General features: G+C 43.4%; 1 protein-coding gene across 13 annotated transcripts in view; it reads right to left on the bottom strand.

Moving 5' to 3' along the window:
* Window positions 1–18,949: 18,949 nt before the first annotated feature.
* Window positions 18,950–20,612, bottom strand: part of RYR2 (ryanodine receptor 2) — a 975,983-nt gene continuing 974,320 nt past the window's right edge. For all 13 annotated transcript variants that reach the window (XM_074990102.1, XM_074990110.1, XM_074990109.1 and 10 more), the window contains one exon: window positions 18,950–20,194. In XM_074990102.1, coding sequence (XP_074846203.1) covers window positions 20,099–20,194 — 96 coding nt within the window. In that variant the 3' untranslated portion in view covers window positions 18,950–20,098. The remainder of the gene's footprint in view (window positions 20,195–20,612) is intronic.

Genomic DNA, 20,612 nt, shown 5'->3' on the forward strand with positions numbered 1-20,612 from the left:
GAGCCCAGGTTCATGCATCCACACTGCAGCCTGAGCTCCACAAGCCTGAGTCAGTCAACACAGGGCAGCGGCAGGTGTTTTACTGCAGAGTAGACCTACACCAAGGGTGTTCCAGGTCAGTTACTCTTCTTATTTGGTAACATGATGGAAAAGTGTCATGTGAATAGTGATAGTTACTTGAAGAACTGTTGCCCTTCTCAGCCCAGATTCAGATATTTTGCCACAAAGAACTGTACCACAGCAGCAGCCCCATGCCAGCCAGTTAAAATAGGGTGGAAGGCGTCTGTGAAAACAACAATATTGTCTATGTACTGTGTATGGACTTTTCCATCCATGTGCACAAACATACCTGTGAATGTTCACCACCAAGAGAAACAAAATCTGGCATTTTGTCCAATCTTAGTCATCTGGGCAGCCCCTGAATCTCTCTTGAGCAGCCATTCAAGTGCACTGCTTTCAGGAAACATTGACAGAGACCAAGCAAATCATGCAGAGGCTCACCGGGCATTTAAGGAAAGGGTGGCTTGCAGGGGGAACCCTGACCTAAGGAGCTGCTCATCAGAGTAGAGAGCAAATGGGGCCTGACCCTGTAAGGGGAAGGATTGGCTGCCAGTGGATGAAGCAGCAGCCCCCAACCAACAAAAGAGCCCTCCTAGGCAGGGTAGAACAGCAGTCAGCGCTCTGGCTAACCACTGCTGGACTGCACTATAATTATAAGGGCTGAGTGGGTGCAAGCGCTATGGGGAAGTGACCCAGAGATAAAAAAAGGTGGGGGGGTAGAGGGTCCCAGCTCAGTGTTCAGCGTATTAGGTAGTCCTTTTTTCCTCCCGCTTCCCCCTTGCACGTAACATATTGCCTGTGCAGACTTGTGACTTGCCCTTAAGAGAATTGGCCAGACTTTGGGGCTGCAGTTGCCAACGTGGCAGGTATGAGACTGAAGAGTGCTGCTAGCCCTTAAGGTATGAGATCAAACTATTGGGAGCTGCCAGAAAACAGAAGGCATCTCACTCAATAATAAGAGCTCATAAGTAGTTGTTTCAATTAATTACAGGTGACCACATCAAACTAAAATATAGTTTTATGAAGAATTCTGAGCTTGCATTTCTTTTTATTAAATATTGGATGACCAACAGTCAATCCTTCTCCATAATGATTCCATAAAGTTACTCCGTCAGCCCTTGAACTCAAATTGGAACCAGGATGATTATCTGGGAGCCCTTCTTTTGGGAAATTCTGTGTTGCATTTTTTTTTTCATCCAGCATTCTGTCCAAACTTTGAATATTCTACTTGTGTGACATCTATTGGATTACCGTAGCCCCTATCTAGCAGCCACATGTTGCAAAGGAGGACTATTCTTCCCCATGTAAAACCTCATAATTCTGCTCAAGATGAAATGGAGATCCATTAAAAGATTCAAAGGGGGGGATATAATTCAGCGGTGCTCTTTTGGTGCCGGGCTACCCAAGTCGCCTCTGACTCAAGTACCACAGACGTGAGGTCCACTTTGTTCAGGCCTTTCTGGACTGAGTCACCTTCAGATTGTTGTGCTGAATTTCATTTGAAAGTATTCCATTTTGTCCCTGGACCATATAGAAAAGCACAATGAGTGATGCCAAGCTTTCGAGGGCTAGCATTTGTATTTATTGTATTTTGAGAGCAATGTCAGATTCACTGAAGCACTTCGGAAAAGACGGATTTATTTTATTTTGTTTTAACAAGTGGCTCTAGGCATTGAAAGTGGCACAGAGAGCCATCACAGGTCACTATCATTTTACTCTAGGGTTGTTTTGCAGTTGGCAGATTCTGTCTTCCCATAGCAGCATCACCGTGGTGCCTCTTTCTATGCTCAGACTTATCAGAACAGTTCAGCTGGGTTTTTTTTAATGGGTTTTGCTTTATGTTCAGTGGGTAAAAGAAGGGACATGGGAGCAGATTCTGCTTCTAGTCCCTTTTTGTAGTTGGAGAGATCACACATGCAACAAGCATCCCCAGCTGGCATAACACTGACTTAGCCAGCTCTGTACAACAAATCGGAAGTAGTCTGTGGAAGGCATCGGTGAAACTGGTGCACACAGTAATCTGCCTCAGCATGCAGAGGAGGCCCTAAAATAACATGCTCCATAATATCTATTAGTGCAACACTGAGGCTGCTCTAAACTATTGTCGGGCTTTGGTTCAGCCTTCTCACTGGCCTGGTGATCAAGAACTGCGATACCTTTCTCTCACCTGCCTAGAACTTGCACCCACTTCAGCTCATGCAAACCAAGGGTTCTGGCTGATACACTCACAGCCATTCCTTTCCCCCCAGAAAAATTAATGACAGTGGTTGGCATATTTGCCTGGAAAGCGGAATCCAGTTTTCCCTTGCCAATTCAGTTTGATGGCGAGAAAGGTTTCAACTGGGATCTCTTGGCTTACTGTACTGAACTATGGTGACAAGTTCTTCTCATTGTTTTTAACTGAACTGTTTTTCTGATGTTTTTCCTTAGTTGCAGCTGATCCCATTGGACTAAATATTTAATACTGAGAGAGTTAAGGGGAATTATTTTGGGCTTGGACTTGGGAGAGGAAGACACCACTGTCCCTACACAAATGATTGTTTTTCCAACGGGAAAGGGCTTCAGTAGGAGTAATAGCGGGCTAGCTTAAATATCTTGAGGGCAAGGCCACAGCTGAATCATGGTTTTGTGGATCACAGTTTTGCCCTATTCAGGTGCAAACGTCCCTCTGTCACTTTGAGCTGCGGGTCTGTTTTTCTGTTTTATTCTTCTAATACATAATTTTTGAATGAAGATTGTGTTGTCAGATATGGATTGGGAAATCAGATGTCTAGGAAGAAGTCTTTGCAGGAATGAGAAAAATGTATTCAATTTTTAAGGTGGGCTCCTTCAAGAAGCTTGGGCCACCTGTAATTTGGGAATTGACTGAGTTATACCATGGAAAAGTAGAATAACTCCATGGAAATCAATGCAATTATACTGTGTGTAAAAGCAGACTTACGTATAAATAACTAATTACAATATGGTCTTCAAGTCTCACTTTGCAGACGAAACAATTTTTTTGTACCATGAACAGGTGACAGATTATCAGGACTCTAAGAAGGTCCTTTTTGTCTTCTGCGGATGTCTTAAAAATGTTAAATGAGTTTGTAATATTTAATCGCAAGCAGCATCAACCTTTACAGCTATATCTAGCGACAGGAGGGTTTTTGATTTTTTTAAATCAATGGTCTCTCATGTATAAATCTCGTCTGAGTCCAAGTTAACGTCTTGATCTCTTTTAGGTCTTTTCTGAAACAGCTTGATAATACAACATGGAACCTACAGGAAATCTGATAAAAACAAATGAAATAGCCTTAGCTTTGTTCATTGCCTTCAGAGTCACATGATGGCCGTGACTTCAGCCTAAACTCGTGTAACTGATTGATTGGTTTGTTCAGCATAACTGTTATCTCATATAGCCATAGCCAGTCTTAGATAATGCAACCCAACTTACTTCTTTCATATTCTGCACAGTCAGATTGTGGCAGTCAGCCTGTTTGTACATCCAATGGGCAAGATTTCGGAAGGTTAATCAAATAGTTTCTGGGTGTGTCACGCCTCATCATTTGGAACATACACATAAATTTGAAAGATGACTGGAAAAATAGTCTTCCCTAGCCACGCCCCTCTCCGCCCTCAGAAATCACTTCCTATCACGCCTTTTAGTTTCTCCTCAGCCTCAGCTTTGAAGTTCAGAGTAGCACATTAGGACTCTTAGCTGTGTCATCTTCCAAAGCTTAAATGGGTGCTATTGCATCTCTCTCTCTCTCTCTTTCTGTCTGCTAGAAGTATCATTGTGTTGTGGCTATTAAAGAATGAAGAAGAACTCAGTAAAATGATAAACTTCATTAAATTATGATTTACTTGACCACACAGAAACTGCATAATAAGCAAACTGAAGAGGTAAATTGTCACTTTTGTCAGCTTTCCCAGACATACTAATGATGATCAGATTAGATGATCTCATACTAATGAGATCAGATGGAAGCATATGTTTACGCTTTGTGATAGGAATTTACAGAAAGAATACATTGGAAAAAATGGACTCAAATTTTAATTAAGGAAGTAAGCATTTTAAAATGCTCTAAATAAGCATTTCAGGATGGATCATAGGCATTTGTACATTTGTACATTTTTACATAAAGAATAAAGGCATAGGAACATTGGAAACAGTGACTCTGAAAAAGTCTTAGTGGTCATGGTGAATAAATTGCCGCATACGAACAACCAGGGTGACTTTTTGGCCACAAGTCTGAGAAAGCCTTGGATGTATGAACAATGACTTGCTTGAACTGGGAGTCTGAACTTTTTTCGTTATTTCCTACTGGTACAGGTACAGCTTGACTACTCTGTCCAGTTCTGTATCCAGGATGCAACTGGAATAAATTCAAAGCAGAACCATGAGAATGCTTAAAATATGAATCAGGTAGCTACTTTCTTTTGACAAAGAGGAAATTAATGTGTTGCCTTGACTGAAATCCTTGTACTGGGAGTGGTGTATAATTCATATAGAAGTATCCTCCATTTTGTAATTAGAAAAACGTCAGTGTGAGAGGTTCCTGGACTATGTTTTTTCTCAAGGTGTGGCCTAGCTATCCCCACTTTCTCTTGATTTGAGAGTCAAGCATTTCTTATTCTGCTCTGTTCCAAAGCCGTCAATCACAATTTAAAAATAACTATATGGGGAACAGAAAGTTGATAATACATCGTATTTCCTTCCAGAAAATAAATTTGTAACAAATTCTTATACCTAGAAACTTACATGATGGGTAATTAACCACTGGAAGAATTTAACGTAAGCTGTGGTGGAGAAATCATGAGAAATTTTGCCATTGATTCTGGAGCTAGTTCTAAAAGACGTGCTCCAACTTAACTAAAGGTATTGGCCTTGGAGCTTGAATTGATTATGAGCTGGCCTATGTCCTTTTATGAGGAGATTACACTGAACCATAACTTTACAAACTAAGAAACTGTGAATGAAAGTGTGTTGTCTCTAGGTCTGCGTCCACACATGTAGCTTCTGTTGACAAAACTGGACTTTTGTCAATAAAAATTGCCAAGGGTTTACATGGTTAAAGAATTCTGTCAAGAATTTGTCGACAAAACTCAGCAGTTCAGCTGCCAGCATTATACCTGCTCCTCCATCAGGTATAGCGTCTCTGTCAACAGTGCCCATGTAGACACTTGTGTTAACAGAGGGCTCCCAGTTCCCTGGTCAGCCCTGTCTGCAGAGCTTCCAGTCAGCAGTTCCGTAGAGAGTGGCAGTCTGGCTGCTCACCGGATTGCTCTGTCGATCTGCTTTTTTGTATAGATGCTATCTGTCAACAGAAGCTTTACCAAAGTTTCTATGTAGACAGTGTCCTCTGTCAACAGAAGATGCCCAGATATCTGTAGCCTAAGAAACAAAGCCCGGATCTACACTACAAAGCTTGTAGGCAGATTGTTGGGACATACGTCCCAACAGATCATCTGTCAACAGACTGCATGCACACCTAATAGGTTCCTCTGTTACTGCCCTGTTGACAGAGAGCAACGAGACTGCCTAGCCCTCTTGTCAACACACCAGCCAACTGGAATTTCTGAAAATAGAGATATCTTTTGAAACAAAAGCCCACTCTATCAAAGGAGCCCTCCCGCCCAGAGAATATACTCCATTGACAGAATCTGTAGACAACAGCAGAATGCATCGTGCAGGATCAACATAATACTCCCAAGAAAACTGCTGAGGTCTGTTAGGGGTTTCTGGTGACAGAACACATTTGTAGTGTGGAAACTCTGTGAGTTTTGTTCACAAAATGCTGTAGTGGAAAGGCAACTAAACTGCCTAAAAATGTCTCAAGACATTTTAATATGTCTGTCTAGGGCTGTTGAAATGTTTATTCAATGTTAGCAAGAGGAATACACTAAAAGCCAAACCAAGCAGTAGCTATAAATATAGGAGATAATTTCAAAGCCACATTAAAGCTAGAGGGAGGACTACAGTGAAAGCTAGACTGACAAGAAGTTTGAAACATAGGCAAGACTGCAGGGTAAAAGACACCATTTAAAGTTTGATTGAGAAGTAGCTTCACATTTTGAAAGGTAGTTCTGATGCTAAGCTCCTACTAATACAAGTTCTTCATGCACTCTTCTCAAGCTCTTTGTCAGAAATGCAGTGTTTATCTTAGGTTCCTGCATATGTTGGCTGCTGCTCCTCAGTCGACCTCTTAAAGCAGTCCTCTTAAACTCTTTTAATTTAGCTCAATGTTGAGCTATTCTAATGATATTTCTCAGACCACATTTAAATGGAGTTCGCTTGCACTCTTGAAGTAGAGGTTTGAGTACAGCTTAGATTTGACTCTACCTTGTAGCTTCTATTTGAATCTCTTTCTCTCACTGTTCATTCAGTCCTTTTCCTAGATTTGCATAGTTTAGCAACCTGCCATAATATGAAGCTCCTTCTCGGTCTACCTTTAAATGCAGTTCTCATGGTGTCATGGGCTATTGCTCAGAAGTGCAGATGGCTTTCTGTTTAATACAGTCTACTTCTCAAGCTCCCTCGCACGTACATAATTTTAACTTCATATCAAACAAGGTTTTCATGTTTTCCTTAGGAAACTTGAATGTAGGTTTGACTTTTCACCCTGGATTCCTGCTCATATGTGAAGTGCCTTCTAAGTGTCACTTTTCATCCAGTCCTTTTGCCAGATATCAAAATAACTGAGAATGGAGTCCAGTTTTCAGCATACCTACCTGTCAAAATATGAGGCTACTTCTTGATAGAAATTTAAGTGCTGTCTTCTCATTTGGATATGGCTCTGAATTGAGACCAACAAGCTGTCTGAGTTTCAAGATCCTTCCAATGCAATCTACGCGTAGCCCTCTCATGATCTTTCACAGGAACTCATTTTTCAGCATAGGGGACTGCCTAGGTGCATGCTGCCTTTCTGGCCATCTCTAAATGCAATTCTCTTCTATCTTTTAATGTAGCTCAATAGCCAGCTTAGCTACATGCCTATATTTGATGTGACTTCTCAATCTTTTTCAATGGCGTTCTCTCGTAATCTTCAGGTAGACTTTGGGGTGTAGCTTAGCTTTCAATCTAGTGTCCAGCCTCTATTTGAAGTTTCTTCTCTGTCTTACAGGTCATGCACCCCTTTTGCTAAATTATTAAATAGCTTAGCGCGGAGTACAATTTTCAGGATATCTTCCTGCCACAATAATCTTTTTTTCCGTCTCTCCCATGCTTCATTTCGGCACACCTTTACCCATATTATTCTTGCTAACATTTATAAATATCTCACTTTTCCTAGTTGCTTCATGACACTACTACTAGTGTCATATTTTGGAAGCTCAGTGTTCAGCCTAGATACTGATGTTCTGTCCACCTCTCAATACAATCCTCTTCTATCTTTTAAAATAGCTCAATTTCCAGCTTTACTTCATGCCTATGTTTGAGCCTACTTCTCAGAGTACGTTTCCATGGCATTCTCTCGCAATCTTGTAGTAGAGGGCTAAGTATAGGTTAGCTTGGACTCAAGCTTGCAGCTTTTATTTGAATTTATTTCTCAGTCTTAATGTTTATGCAGTCATTTGGTATATTTTCAAGTAGCATAGAACGGAGTACACTTTTCATCAAAATGCCTGTGAAAATATGAAGCCAATTCTCGATTGGACTTTAAATGCCGGACTGTCATTAGCTTAGGTTATGGCTGAGCATTCGGGCAAAAATGCTGTCTAAATTTCAAGCTCCTTCTAATTCAATTTCTACGTGTACTCGTACTTTCACCAGAACACACTTTTCTATGTTGATGCTTCTCTTCTGACCAACTCTAAATACAATTCTCATCTATCTGTTAAACTAGCTCAATTTCCAGCTCATATGCCTATATTTGACACGACTTCTCAGCCTATATTTAAATGTCGTTCTGTTGCTATCTGGATATAGAGGATGGAGTGTAGCTTAGATTTAACTCTAGCTTCCATTTTCTATTTGAAGTTCCTTCTCTAGCTTACTGGTAATGCAGTCCCTTCGTTGGATTTTAAAATAGCTTAGAATGGAGTACAGTTTTCAGCAGCACTACCTATACGAAGCTCTTTCTCAGTCTAGCAGTCCTCTCTGTGTCTTGGGCTATGGCTCAGATAAGGGCCTGTCTTGCTATGTACGAGTGATACTAGCAGATATTAGTCAGATTACCTAGCTTCTATTTGAAGTTCCTCCTATGTCTTACAGGTCATTTAATAGATTTTAAAATAGCTTAGAACAGAGTAGAGGTTAGAGCACATATACCTGCCAAAATATGAAGCTCCTTTTCCATCTAGTTTTAATTGCATTCCACTCGATCTCTTGCACTGTTTCTTCCAAGTGAGAATGGCTTGTTGCTTACGATTGATTCAACTTTTCAGGCTCCCTCTCACTAGCTTGCACTGGAACTCAATTTTATGTCTTGGCCCCTGCATATCTTGGATGATTCTTTTCTGCATAAGTCTAACTCAACTCTTCTTGCTCACATTGAAGCTAGCTCACTTTTCCTCATGCCTACATTTCTAACTTTACGTCAAACATGGTTTTATTGTTTTCTTTAGTAGTTTCGACTAGCTCAGTTTTTGGCCTAGATTCCCACTTACATGGGAAGTGACTTCTAAGTGTCACTTTTCATGCAGTCCTTTTGTCATAGTTGAACATAGTTTAGAACAGAGTCCAATTTTAATCACAAGTACATATCTAACTGGAAAGAAACGTCTTGATCCAACTTTAAATTCTGCCTTCTCTTTATATTCGGATAATGCTCAGCATTCAGCCCAACAAGCTGTCTAAATTTCAAGATCTTTCCAATTCAATCTCTACGTGTACTTCTTACTATCTTTCTTTCACAGTAAAGCATTTTTAAGCGTAGGGTACTACCTACGTGGCTGTTGCTCTCAATGCAATTCTCTTCCAACTTTTAAAGTGTCTCAGTTTCCAGTTTTGTTATATGCCTATATTTCATGCAACTTCTCAGTCTATATTTAAATGGCATTCTCTTGAAATACGTATTGGCGTGTAGCTTATATATCAAACCAGCTTCCAGCTTCTATTTGAATTTTTCTCTGAATGATTGTTCATGCAGTCCTTTGCTAGATTTCCAAATAACTTACAACGGAGTACACTTTTCAGCAGCACTACCTGCCATAATATGTAGCTCCTTATCGGTTCACCTATAAATGCAGTCCTCTCAGTGTCTTGCGGTATTGCTCACAAGTGAGGATGGCTTGATGCTTTACATTTGATTCTACTTTTCAGGCTCATTCTCAACAGATTTCACTGAAATACAGTTTTATGTCTTGTCCTCTGCCTTGGATGTTTCTAATCTGTACTCCATTCTAAGCTATTTTAATACCCTAATCCGACTCTTCTTGCTAACATTGACACTATCTTAGTTTTCCTCATTGCCTCATGTGAAACACGGTATTAGTATTTTCTTTAGGGAACTTGAATGTATCTTCAACTGTAGTTCAGTTTTCAGCCTAGATTCCCACCTATATGTGAAGTTCTTCTAATTGTCACTGTTCGTCCAGTCCTTTTTCCATATTTGAAAATAGCTGAGAACGGAATCCAGTTTTCATCATAACTACCTTTCAAACTATGCAGGTACTTCCCACTCTCACTTTAAACTCTGTCTTCTCGTATCTTCAGCTATGGCTCAACATCCGGGCAAAAATGCTGTCTAAGTTTCAAGCTCCTACCAATACTGTCTCTACGTGTTGGCCTCTCACGATCTTTTGAAGGAATTCAGTTTTCAGCTTAGGGTCAAGACCAGTGATGGCTACTGCAATTTTGTCCACCTCTCAAAGCAATGCTATTCTATCTTTGAAAGTAGCTCAATTTCCAGCTTTGCTACTTGCCTATGTTTGAGGCTGCCTCTCATTATACTTTTCAAATGCGTTCTCTCGTAATCTTGCAGTTCATGTTCAAGTCTAGCTTGAACTCTAGCATGCAGCTTGCGATTACTTCTCTGTCTTACTGTTTATGTAGACCTTTCCCTGATTTGCAAATATCTTAGAAAGGAGTGCGCTTTTCATCATAAATAGCTGTGAAAATATGAAGCCACTGCTCAACTGATCTTTAAATGCTGGACTCTCATTATCTTAGGTTATGGCTCAGTATGCAGGCTAAACTGCTCTCTAAGTTTCAAGCTCCTTCCAGTTCTTTCAGTAACTGTACTCCTTTCAACATCTCTGACAGGAGCTCAGTTTTTTGCACAGGCTTCTATGAATGTTGGATGCTGCTCATCTCTCCAACTCTCTATGCAATCCTCTTCTATCTTTTAAAGTCACGCAATTTCCAGCTTTCCTACGTCTATGGCTTTCTCTAGCAATCTTGAAGTAGAGCTTGGATTGTAGCTAAGTTTCGAGTCTAACTTACAAGCTTCTATTTGAAATTACTTCTCTGTTCATAAGTGCTTTTGCTAGATTTCCAGATTGCTAAAACGGAGTACAGTTTTCATCATATTTACCTCCCATAATATTAAGCTCCTTCTCCATCTAGTTTTAAATGAAGCCCTGTCTGAGTCTTGTGCTGTTGCTCTGAGGAGCGGCTGGCTTGCGTCTTACAACTGTGTCTATTTCTCAGGCTCCCTCTCACTAGATTTCACTGGAATATAATTTTTAGTCTTGATCCCCACTTAACTTGATTACATTGAAACTATATCAGTTTCCCTCATTACCTCGTGCCTATATTTTAATGTAGCTGATTTTTTCAGCCTAGATTCCCGCTTACATATCAAGCGACATCTAAGTGTCACTTTTCATCCAGTCCTTTTGCCGTATTTGAAAATAGTTTAGACTGGAGACCAGTTTTCATAACAACTGCAGCTCAAACTTCTCGTTATATTTGGCTATGTGTTGTATTTCTTTTTAGTGACAGGTCCCAGAGGTGCGATACCGCGAAGGATTGAAGACAAAGACAAACATAGACAGCAGGGGGCCAACAGTTCTATAGTCTGAAGGCCCTAAGTTTATTATTCTCACAGCTTTTATAACCAAGTGAGAGCACATTATTATGAAAAAAGCAATCAGCTACAATACAACTGGCTCAGCACTTCTATCTCTAAAAAAGCCACATCAATCCTCCCAGTCCTTGAACATGAACTCTCGAAAACACCTAATTAAAGCAACACAGCTCCTTGTGGTTTGCCTACAAGAGAGCAGGTGTTTCGTTTGCAAAACATGTTATGTTGTGCTAGATGCCAAGAGCCCAGCCGGGCCTGGGAGACATGTGGGGGGGAGAAGGCAAAACTCCTTCAGCTATGGCTCAGCATTCATCCCAACAAGCTGTCTAAGTGGCATGATTGCAAAATTCAAGCTCTACGATCTTTCACAGGAAGGCATTTTTCAGCGTAGGGTCCTGCCTACATGTATGGTCCTCTTCTCTCCAACTCTCAATGTAATTCTCTTCCAACTTTTAAAGTGGCTCAATTTTCAGCTTTGCAACATGCCTATATATAACATGACTTCTATATTTAAATGGTGTTCTCTTGCACTCTTGAAGTACATGTTGGAGTGTACCTTAGAGATCACTCTTAGCTTCCAGCTTCCCTTTGAAGTTACTTTTCTGTCTTACATGTCATGTAGTTGTTTGCTATATTCCCAAATAGCTTACAACGGAGTACCATTTTTCAGCATATTTACTTCTCAATTTCCAGCTTTGCCACATGCCTATGTTAGACGCTGCTTCTCAGTCTTCATTTCAATAGAGTTTTCGCTCTCAATCTTGAAGTAGTGCTTGGAGAGTAACTTACCATTGACTCTAGCTTCCCACTTCTGTTTGGTTACTTATCTGTCTTACTGTTCATGCAGTCCTTTTGCTACACTTGTAAATAGCTTAGAATGAAGTACAGCTTTCAGCATATCTACCTAGCAAAAATGAAACTCTGTCTGGGTCAATGCAGTCTTCTCTGTGTCTTTTCCTATTAGTCAGAAAAGGAGCTGTCTTGCTGTTTACGATTAAACCTACTTCTCAGATTACCTTTTAATTTTTCATGGAACTCAATTTTCAGACTTGTCCCCTGCCTATCTAGGATGCTTCTTTTCTGCATACCTCTAAATCTATTCTTGCTAATATTTACAATATGTCAGTTTTCTAGTTGCCTCATGCTGTTACTGGAGGATATTAGTCAATCAACTGTTCAGTGTTAGCTTTTGTAAACTTGAACATAGACTCGACTTATCTCAGTTTTTGGCCTAGATTCTAGTTTACATTTGGGATTCTTTTCTGTCCACTGCTCAATGCAATCCTCTTCTATTTTTTAAAATAGCTCAATTTCCAGCTTTGCTATGTGCCTATGTTTGATGCTGCCTCTTAGTATATTTTTCAATGGCGTTCGCTTGCAATCTTGAAGTTGACGTTGAAGTGTAGCTTGAACTCAAGCATGCAGCTTTCAGTTACCTCTCTATCTTACTGTTTATGTAGTCCTTTCCCAAATTTGCAAATAGCTTATAAAGGAGTGCACTTTTCATCATAAAATAGCTGTGAAAATATGAAGCATTCAGGAGAAAATGTTGTCTAAGGGTCAAGCTCCTTCCAAGTTTTACCTGTACTCCTTTCAAGATCTTTCACAGGAAGTCAGTTTTCAGTGTAGGCTCCTACGAATGTTAGATAGTGCTCTTCTGTCCAACTGTCTAGGCAATCCTCTTCTATCTTTTAAAGTCACTCAGTTTTCACCTTTGCTATATGCCTATGTTTGAGGCTACCTTTTGGTCTATGTATAAATCGCGTCCACTGTAACCTTGATGTAGCTTAGATTTGAATCTAACTTCCAAGCTTCTATTTGAAATTACCTCTCCGATTTACTGTTCATGCAGTCCTTTTGCTAGATTGCCAAATAGCTGAGAACAGAGTACGGTTTTCAGCATATATATCTGCCATTATGTGAAGCGCCTTCTCCATCTAGTTTTAAAAGGATTCCTCTCAGTGTCTTGCGCTTACAATTGAGTGTACTTCTCAGGCTCCCTCTCACTAGATTTGACTGGAATTCTATTTTCAGTCTTGTGCCCTGTCTAATTTGGATGCTTCTATTCTGCGTAGCGCTAACTCGACTCTTCTTGCTAACATTGAAACTATCAGTTTTCCTCACTGCCTCATGTATATAATTCTAACTTCACGTCAAACACGTTTTATTGTGTTCTCTTTAGGGAAATTAAATGTAGCTTTGACTGTAGCTCAATTTTCAGCCTAGGTTCCCGCTTACCTGTGAAGTGGCTTCTAAGTGCAACTTTTCATCCAGTCCTTTTCCCGTATTTGAAAACAGCTTAAAACAGAGTCCAGTTTTCATCATAACTACCTGTCAAAATATGAGGCTATTGCTCTCTAGAACTTTAAAAGATGTCTTCTCATTATATTTAGCTATGACTCAGCTTTCAGGCCAACAAGCTGTCTAAGTTTCAAGTTCCTGCCAATTCAATAGCTACATGTACTTATCTCATGATCTTTCACAGGCACTATTTTTTTTCATCGTATTGGCCTGCCTTTGTGGCTGCTACTCTTCTAGCCAACTCTAAATGCAATTCTCATCTATCTTTAAAGTGCTTCAATTTCCAGCTTTGCTTCATGCATATATTTCATGCGACCTCTCAGGCTATGGCTTTCTCTCGCAATCTTTAAGTACATATTGGGGTACACCTTAGATATCAAACTAGCTTTCCGCTTCTAGTTGAAGTGCCTTCTCCGTGTCATGGTTCATGCGGTCTTTTTCCTACCTTTTTCTATAGCTTAGAATGGAGTAAAGTTTTCAGTATGTCTACCTTCATATCTTTCACTTTTCAGAATACCTACCTATGTCCTTCTCCAGCTATGTTTAAAAGCAGTCATGCAGGTATATTGGGCTATGGCTGGGGCTGGCTTACTGCTCAAGATTGAATGTATTTCACAGGCTCCCGCTGACTATTTTTTTGCCTATTGTCTAACCTCTGTTTGATGCTAAACATCAGTCTACCTTTTCATGTATGCTTCTCACTATTTTTATATAGCTTTTTTATGCAGGTCACTGTGTACATTGGCTTTGTGCCTACATTGTGCTATTTCTCTGTATAGCTTTTAGGGTATAGCTCTATATAGCTCACATGCAATAGCTTTGAATATATTTCTGCTTTCACCCTGGCTTCCTGAATTTCAGCCAGGCTAACTGATGTTTGAAGCCACTTCTCAATCTAGATTTTCATGAAGTCCTGCCAATAGTTTTGATTTCTCCCTGTCTTAATGTTTCCAGGTACTTCTCCGTCTAACTTTTAACACTGCCTTATCAACTTTGAATCTAGCTCTTTTCTTCAGCCTATCTTTCTTCCTATGCTTGAGCCTACTTCTGCATCTAGTCCACTCTTTAGCTTTGAATGCAGCTTAGCCTAGCTTCTGGCCTATGTTTGAAGATACTTCTCAATTGGTGTGTCTACACTAGAATGCAATGTTGAAGTAGCAAGCATAACTTCGAAATAGCGCACGCCACATCTACACCAAGGTCCTGTTACTTTGAAGTTGAATTGAAATTAGGTGGCGAGCCATCAAAATCACTATTCCTAGCAGAAGATAGTAGGACGAGCATAGACGTTCTGAGTCCTGCTACTTCGAAATAGCAGGGTCCACCATGGCGGCAATCAGCTGTTAGTGCTGCCTAGCCCCTGTGGGGCTCTATGAGCTCTGCGCCAAGTGGTTCTTAAAGCTGCCCGGACCTGGAAACACCATAGCAGAAAGCTGGGACAGTGCAGGCAGCAGCATGCCATGCAGTGCCCTGCATGGCCCAGATGGCACACACAGCCCAGTTGCCACATGGCAGCCCCTGAGACCTCCCCCCACAGCCATCTCTGCCCTCCCAGGCCTTGAGCCAGAGGGGTAGGAAGCGGGGCCTCTACTGGTCCGACACTGAGCTTCCTGACCTTCTCAGGCTCTTGTGTGAGGCGGAGATGCTCCATGTACTAGGGAGCAAGCAATGGCACGTGGAAAAATTTGCCCAGCTGGCCAAGGGCCTGGCTGCCCAAAAAATCACCCTGCCCGCAGTCCTGACCATGTCAGGAGTAAGGGTAAGGAGTTGCGGCAGGGTTACGCCCAGGACTGGAACTTGGCCAGCCAGTCTGGGCCTGCCCCTTCCACTTGCCCCTATTACTGGCACTCAGTGCTATCCTGGGCCCCCAGAACACCTCCTTCCCCCATAGTCACCCTTGACACCATGGCCAAGGAGCCTGAGGAGGCATTGGAACCATAGTCCAGAGCACCCCCAGGGCCAGAGGCAGAGCCAGTACCCTCCACCCCAGCCATGGAGTCAGTTGTGGCGGGGGGGGGGGGCAGCGCTTGTGCTGGACATCCCCAGCAGGCCAGATGAGCCTCCCCTGACCATGGCTGCAGCCTGTCGGGTACATACCCCATAGGGCACACCCCCCACACCCCCAGGGCATGGGATGGGGGAACCACATGACTGCCCCCTCCCCAGCAGACCCCAGCCTGCCAGGGCCCAACAGACCCAGGGACGGTGCCACAGCACCCTCACCCATGGACAGTGCCATCCGCTGCCCCGGTGGGTGGTGGGAGGGGGCAGACCACTGGAAGGGGCCACCCACTGGGCCACTGCACCCACCGATGGGGGATGGGCTTCCCCCCCTGCAGCCACAACATCCAAGGGCCAGGACAGCATGGCAGCTTGACACCATCTGGGGTCCCAGACAGCATCTCCCCCCGACACCCCTGGACCATCCTGGGGTACCAAGGTGGCCACTGCCCTCTGGTGCCAGGTGGACATCATGGAGCGGAGGTCCCAGTTCAAGAGTGGGAGGCCGCCTGGCACCGGGAGGCGTGGTGAGACTTTCTGGCCACCTTTAACCAGGTGGCTTCCACCTTTGAGGAGCTGGTGCCCCCCACCCCATTGTCCTCCGTGCTGCCCTCCCTGCCACTCCACCTGATATTGCACCTGATGTCTTTCCTGCTGCTGCGCTTGATGTCTTGCCTGCCACCCCACGCACCAGCTCCACAGGGCTGCAGCCCCCACGGTCGGGGGGGGTGGGGGGGTGACGGCCCATCCTGGCTGTACCTCCTCATCCTCCTGGCTCCCAGCCGGCCTCGCCAGGGACCCCGGCGGGTGGGGTGTGTGTGACCACCCAGACACGGCGGGGGTCGCGCACGCCCCCCCCCCCCGGAATCATGGGCTGGCCTGCCCACTTCTCCCCTGTGTATATAGTTGCGCCCCCATATACAGTTATTGTAGTTGCCACCCCCCCCGCTGTTTATAGTTATTTTCCGTGATGTTTTATATGCACAGAGGTGAGGTTTTTGGTTATTTAAACAATGAAGCAGGTTTATTTTTCAACCCCCCCGTCCATGTCCCATGTGCGTTCAGTGGGGGGCGAGCAGGGCTGTGGGTGCTAGGGGCGGTGTGCAGGGAACCCACCAGGGATGGCCTGGGTGGCACTCACTAGGGCCCCTGGTCAAAGTACTTCCGCAGGGCCTCTCAAACCTGGACCCCATCCCAGTGGGCCTGGCGGATAGCCTGTTCCAGCCTCCAGAGCCCAGCCCTGCACAAAGTCCTCCCCCTTGCTTTCCACCAAGTTGTAGAGCATGCAGCAGGCACCCACAGCCTGGGGAGTGTTTGGTAGGTCCACGTCCAGGCAGGCCAGGCAGCAATGCCACCGGCTCTTCAGGCACCTGAAGGCCCGCTCAACCTGCTGAGCGTGGTTCAGTCAGGTGTTGTAGCGCTCCTCGCTGGCACTGAGGTGACCCGTGTAGGGACTCACAAGGGGCAGGCCGCATCCGCCAAGAGGCAGAGGGGTACAGTGGTGTCCCCCAGAGGGCCCTCTGGGGGATGTAGGTCCCCACCTCCAGCCGGCGGCATAGTCCCAAATTGTGGAACACGAGAGTGTTACGGGGACAGCTGGGACAGCCCACATATGTGTCCTGGAAGTGGCCATGGCTGTCCACCATGGCTTGCAGGACCATGGAGTGATAGCCCTTCCTGTTGACATAGCACCTGCCACTGTGGTCCGGGGCGCAGATGGGGATGTGAGTCCCATCGATGGCCCCAAAGCAGCTAGGGGATCCCATGGGGGTGAATCCTGCAATGGCTGTGTCCAGGTCCCCAACTCAGATGACCCTCTGCAGCAGCAAGGCATCGAGCACACGCACCACCTGCGGGGAGGGGACATGGGTGCCTGTGAGGGTTTGCAGAGTGCACCTCCCAGCCCACCTCCCCACTGGGCTCAGGCCAAGGCCTCCTTACCTCCATCATGACTGCAGCCTTGCCAATGCCAAACTGCTGGCCCACAGAATGGTAGCTGTCCAGCTTCTGGACAGCTGTTGTGACCCTCTTCTCAACAGTGAGGGCACGCTGCATCTGGGCCTGGTGCATCCGGGGAGAGGGGTGGTGAGCCATTGGCAGAGCTCCGTGAAGGTCTGCTGGCTTATGTGGAAGTTCTGCAGCCACTGGTCATCATCCCATTCCCCCATGACCAGGTGCTCCCACCACTTGGTAGCTCCAGAGCCATCAGGGCACCCTGCGCGGGTGGAGCAGGAGGGCCTGATGGGCCAGGGTATCCCCTTGTGCCCCTGGGGAGGGCTCCCCTGCCAGGAGCTTTTGTGCTGGTGCAGCATCTAGCACAGCACCTGCCCTGCAGGAGGTGGCTTGGAGGGCTACCAGCTGCTGCTGGACATCCATGTCTGCGGGCTCGAGGTCTGCGAGGCTTGTGTCACCAACACAGGGTTCGTGTAGTGTAGGCCGAGGGTGTCTGGGATGGGGTCCTTTAAGGGACCAGCATTCCGTTGCCCCGGAAGGGCTAGTCTGCCCTGTGACCCTGTCCGTGAGCTTTCTTGGCCCCTTATTTTGAAGTTGGGGGTGGTGCCTGAGTGTGTGTGTGTGTGTGTGTGGACGCTCTGCTTTTGCTTCTGGGTCGGCCCCTTTTGATGCTCCCTGACGCTAACTCAACGTTGAACATTGAGGGAATGAGCCCCGGAGGATGTTTGGACGATATGTGTCAAAGTAGCCTATTTCGATGTTACTTCGAACTAGCCTACATCCACGTAGCATTCTAGCGTAGACGTAGCCAAAGAAGTTTTTAATGTAGTCGTCTCACTAGCTTTGACTGAATGTCAGGTTTCAGATGAGCTTTCTGCCTGTATTTAAACATATTTCTCAGTGCAGCTTTTAATGTACTCCTTGCATCAGCCTTCTCTGTAGCTTTTTATGAATCTTACTTTTCATTCTAGCTTCATACCTATGTTTGAAGTGACATCAGTCTAGCTTTTAATGTCCTCTGTATTGCTTTGAATGTATTCAACCTAGATGCCTTCAACGTTAGAAAATACTGCTCAGTGCAGCCTTTAATGTATTCCTTTCGAAAGGTTTGAATGAAGCTTTGACTATAGATCAGTTTTCACTCTAGCTTTCTTGCTATGTTTTCAGCTACTTCTCAGTCTAGCTTCTGATGTACTTCGAATATAGCTCAGGTTTCAGAGTAACTTCCTGCCTGTGTTTGATAGCTTGTAAAGTAGTCCACTCATGAGATTTCAAAGTAGCTTATTTTTCACCGAGCTGCATGCCTGTATTTCAAGCTAGTTCTCAGTCTAACTTTTTATGTTGTTCTATGGTTAATGTTGAATGTAGCTCTGTTTTCACCATTGCATTTGCCTTTGTGCCCAAATCAAGTTGTGGGTTAATGCTTAAAAAAGTGCAAAGTTGCAAAGTGTTTTCTTAGTGCCAAGGGATTCAGCTGGCAGCCTTATGAAATAAATGCCTCTTTGTTTTTGCACATATTATATATGGGCACAGAGCACAGGCGGAGAATAATTTCATTATAAAAGCTGCCAGCATGTTCCTGTTTACACGAATGATTTTGATAAACCAGGTATCACATAACAGTAAGAAAAAAACAGGTATCACCCCAATAAGAAAAAGCTCAAATGCCACCTTGCTTCCATTCTGATTTTCTCTCTTTATTTTTAAAGACTCTCATTACAATTGAAAAGGACTCAAAATGAAGTGATGTACATCATTGGTGCTTCATGATGGGCCTGATGGAATCCCTGAATGGATATTGCTTCAGCTTTGATTTTAAAAAAAATGGTTTAACAAGAAAATCTTTAGCGCCACTATTGATCACAGGTGTCAAAAAGAAAAGAAAATGAAATTAGACCAAAACTACCATTAAAGTACCATTAACATATACATTGTTGGCTGATGACACTGGCTCCAAATGTACAATAAAGCCCACAACACTTTATTACTATGCATATAATTATTGTGAATGTTTTTCTCATGGTGATCAGCTTGCTTCTGAAGATTTTTGTTTTTTTGTTTGTTGGTTTTAAACTTGCATAATAAACATGCAATGAAATAGTTCTTTTTAAAGTGTTTTTTCAATCGCTTGTCATACAAAGATTTCATAAAGTTGCAGTGTTGCATCAGAGCATTATCAAAATAAGAGCTAAATCAAAAAAACTAAATATGAATTTTGCTTGATGAGAATAACCTTCTCTGGTCCTGAGAGACCCCATAGTCTTATTAAAAAGGTGCACGCAATCAAACTCTTTCCCCACCACCTCACCAAAACACCAACTATCAGCTGAGGTGAAAGGGAGGACACAAAGAAAAGAAAGATGTCATCATGCACTCATCTTCTGCATAGCTCAACCCACATATAGTAAGGCACTAGTTCCCCACAGCTTAGTGTCCAAAACAATCCTCTGTGAACTACATAGTTTCTTCCTGAATGGTGAAATAAATAGACTGAATGAATGCCACTACCACATTACCCCACGTATTTTCTTAGCGCCAAGGGATTCAGCTGGCAGTCTTATGAAATAAATGCCTCTTTGTTTTTGCACATATTATATATGGGGATTTAGGTGGGGTTCCCCCCCCACACCCCATGACTCACTGTTTTGTTTCTTTACTCCATTGATCTCAAAGCAAAGAAACAAGAAAAATCCCAGCACAGTCCCATAATCAGAAACAGCACTTTGGTGCTCTAAAAAAGCACACAGCGTTGGAGAGTTTAGAAATTCGCTATTCTCTAAAGAGTTGGGGAAATGGATGGACATATTTTCAGTGGACATTCTCCTTTGTATTTAATTGAGTTGGTCTTCATACTGTTTTCGGAAGCAGTCACCAGCAGGGAAAAACTCCCAGCATCGTTCTTGGTACATTTTCCATACATAGGATTCCTGCAAGACATCGGCAATTTAAATAGTGAGATTCAGTGAGTGTATATTAGCCATTCCTCCTCTTTCAGAAAAGTCCATATGCTGCAGTACATGTTTGGCTTCAATGAAGAACTGGTCTACTCATTATGAACCTACAAGTGACGGAACACACAAACTAGTTCACTCTTGAAAAGCTCAGGAGTTTTGACCTTTCTGGTGAAATCAAAAATGGAGACAATAGATGTCAATCTATTGTCAATCTTGTCATAACAATCTAGACAGAAACACAAAATAAGAAGTCATTCGTAACAGCACAATGGTGACAAAAAAAAAACCACTATAGTCCTAAGTGGAGACAAACTGCAGTAAAATACTCTGCTTTGCCATTGGCCTCTGGGTGCATCCTCCCAAGCAGGTTCAGAACATTGGCTCACAACTG

This window comes from Carettochelys insculpta, chromosome 3 (assembly GCF_033958435.1).
Source record: "Carettochelys insculpta isolate YL-2023 chromosome 3, ASM3395843v1, whole genome shotgun sequence".
NCBI classification, from domain to species: Eukaryota; Metazoa; Chordata; order Testudines; family Carettochelyidae; genus Carettochelys; species Carettochelys insculpta.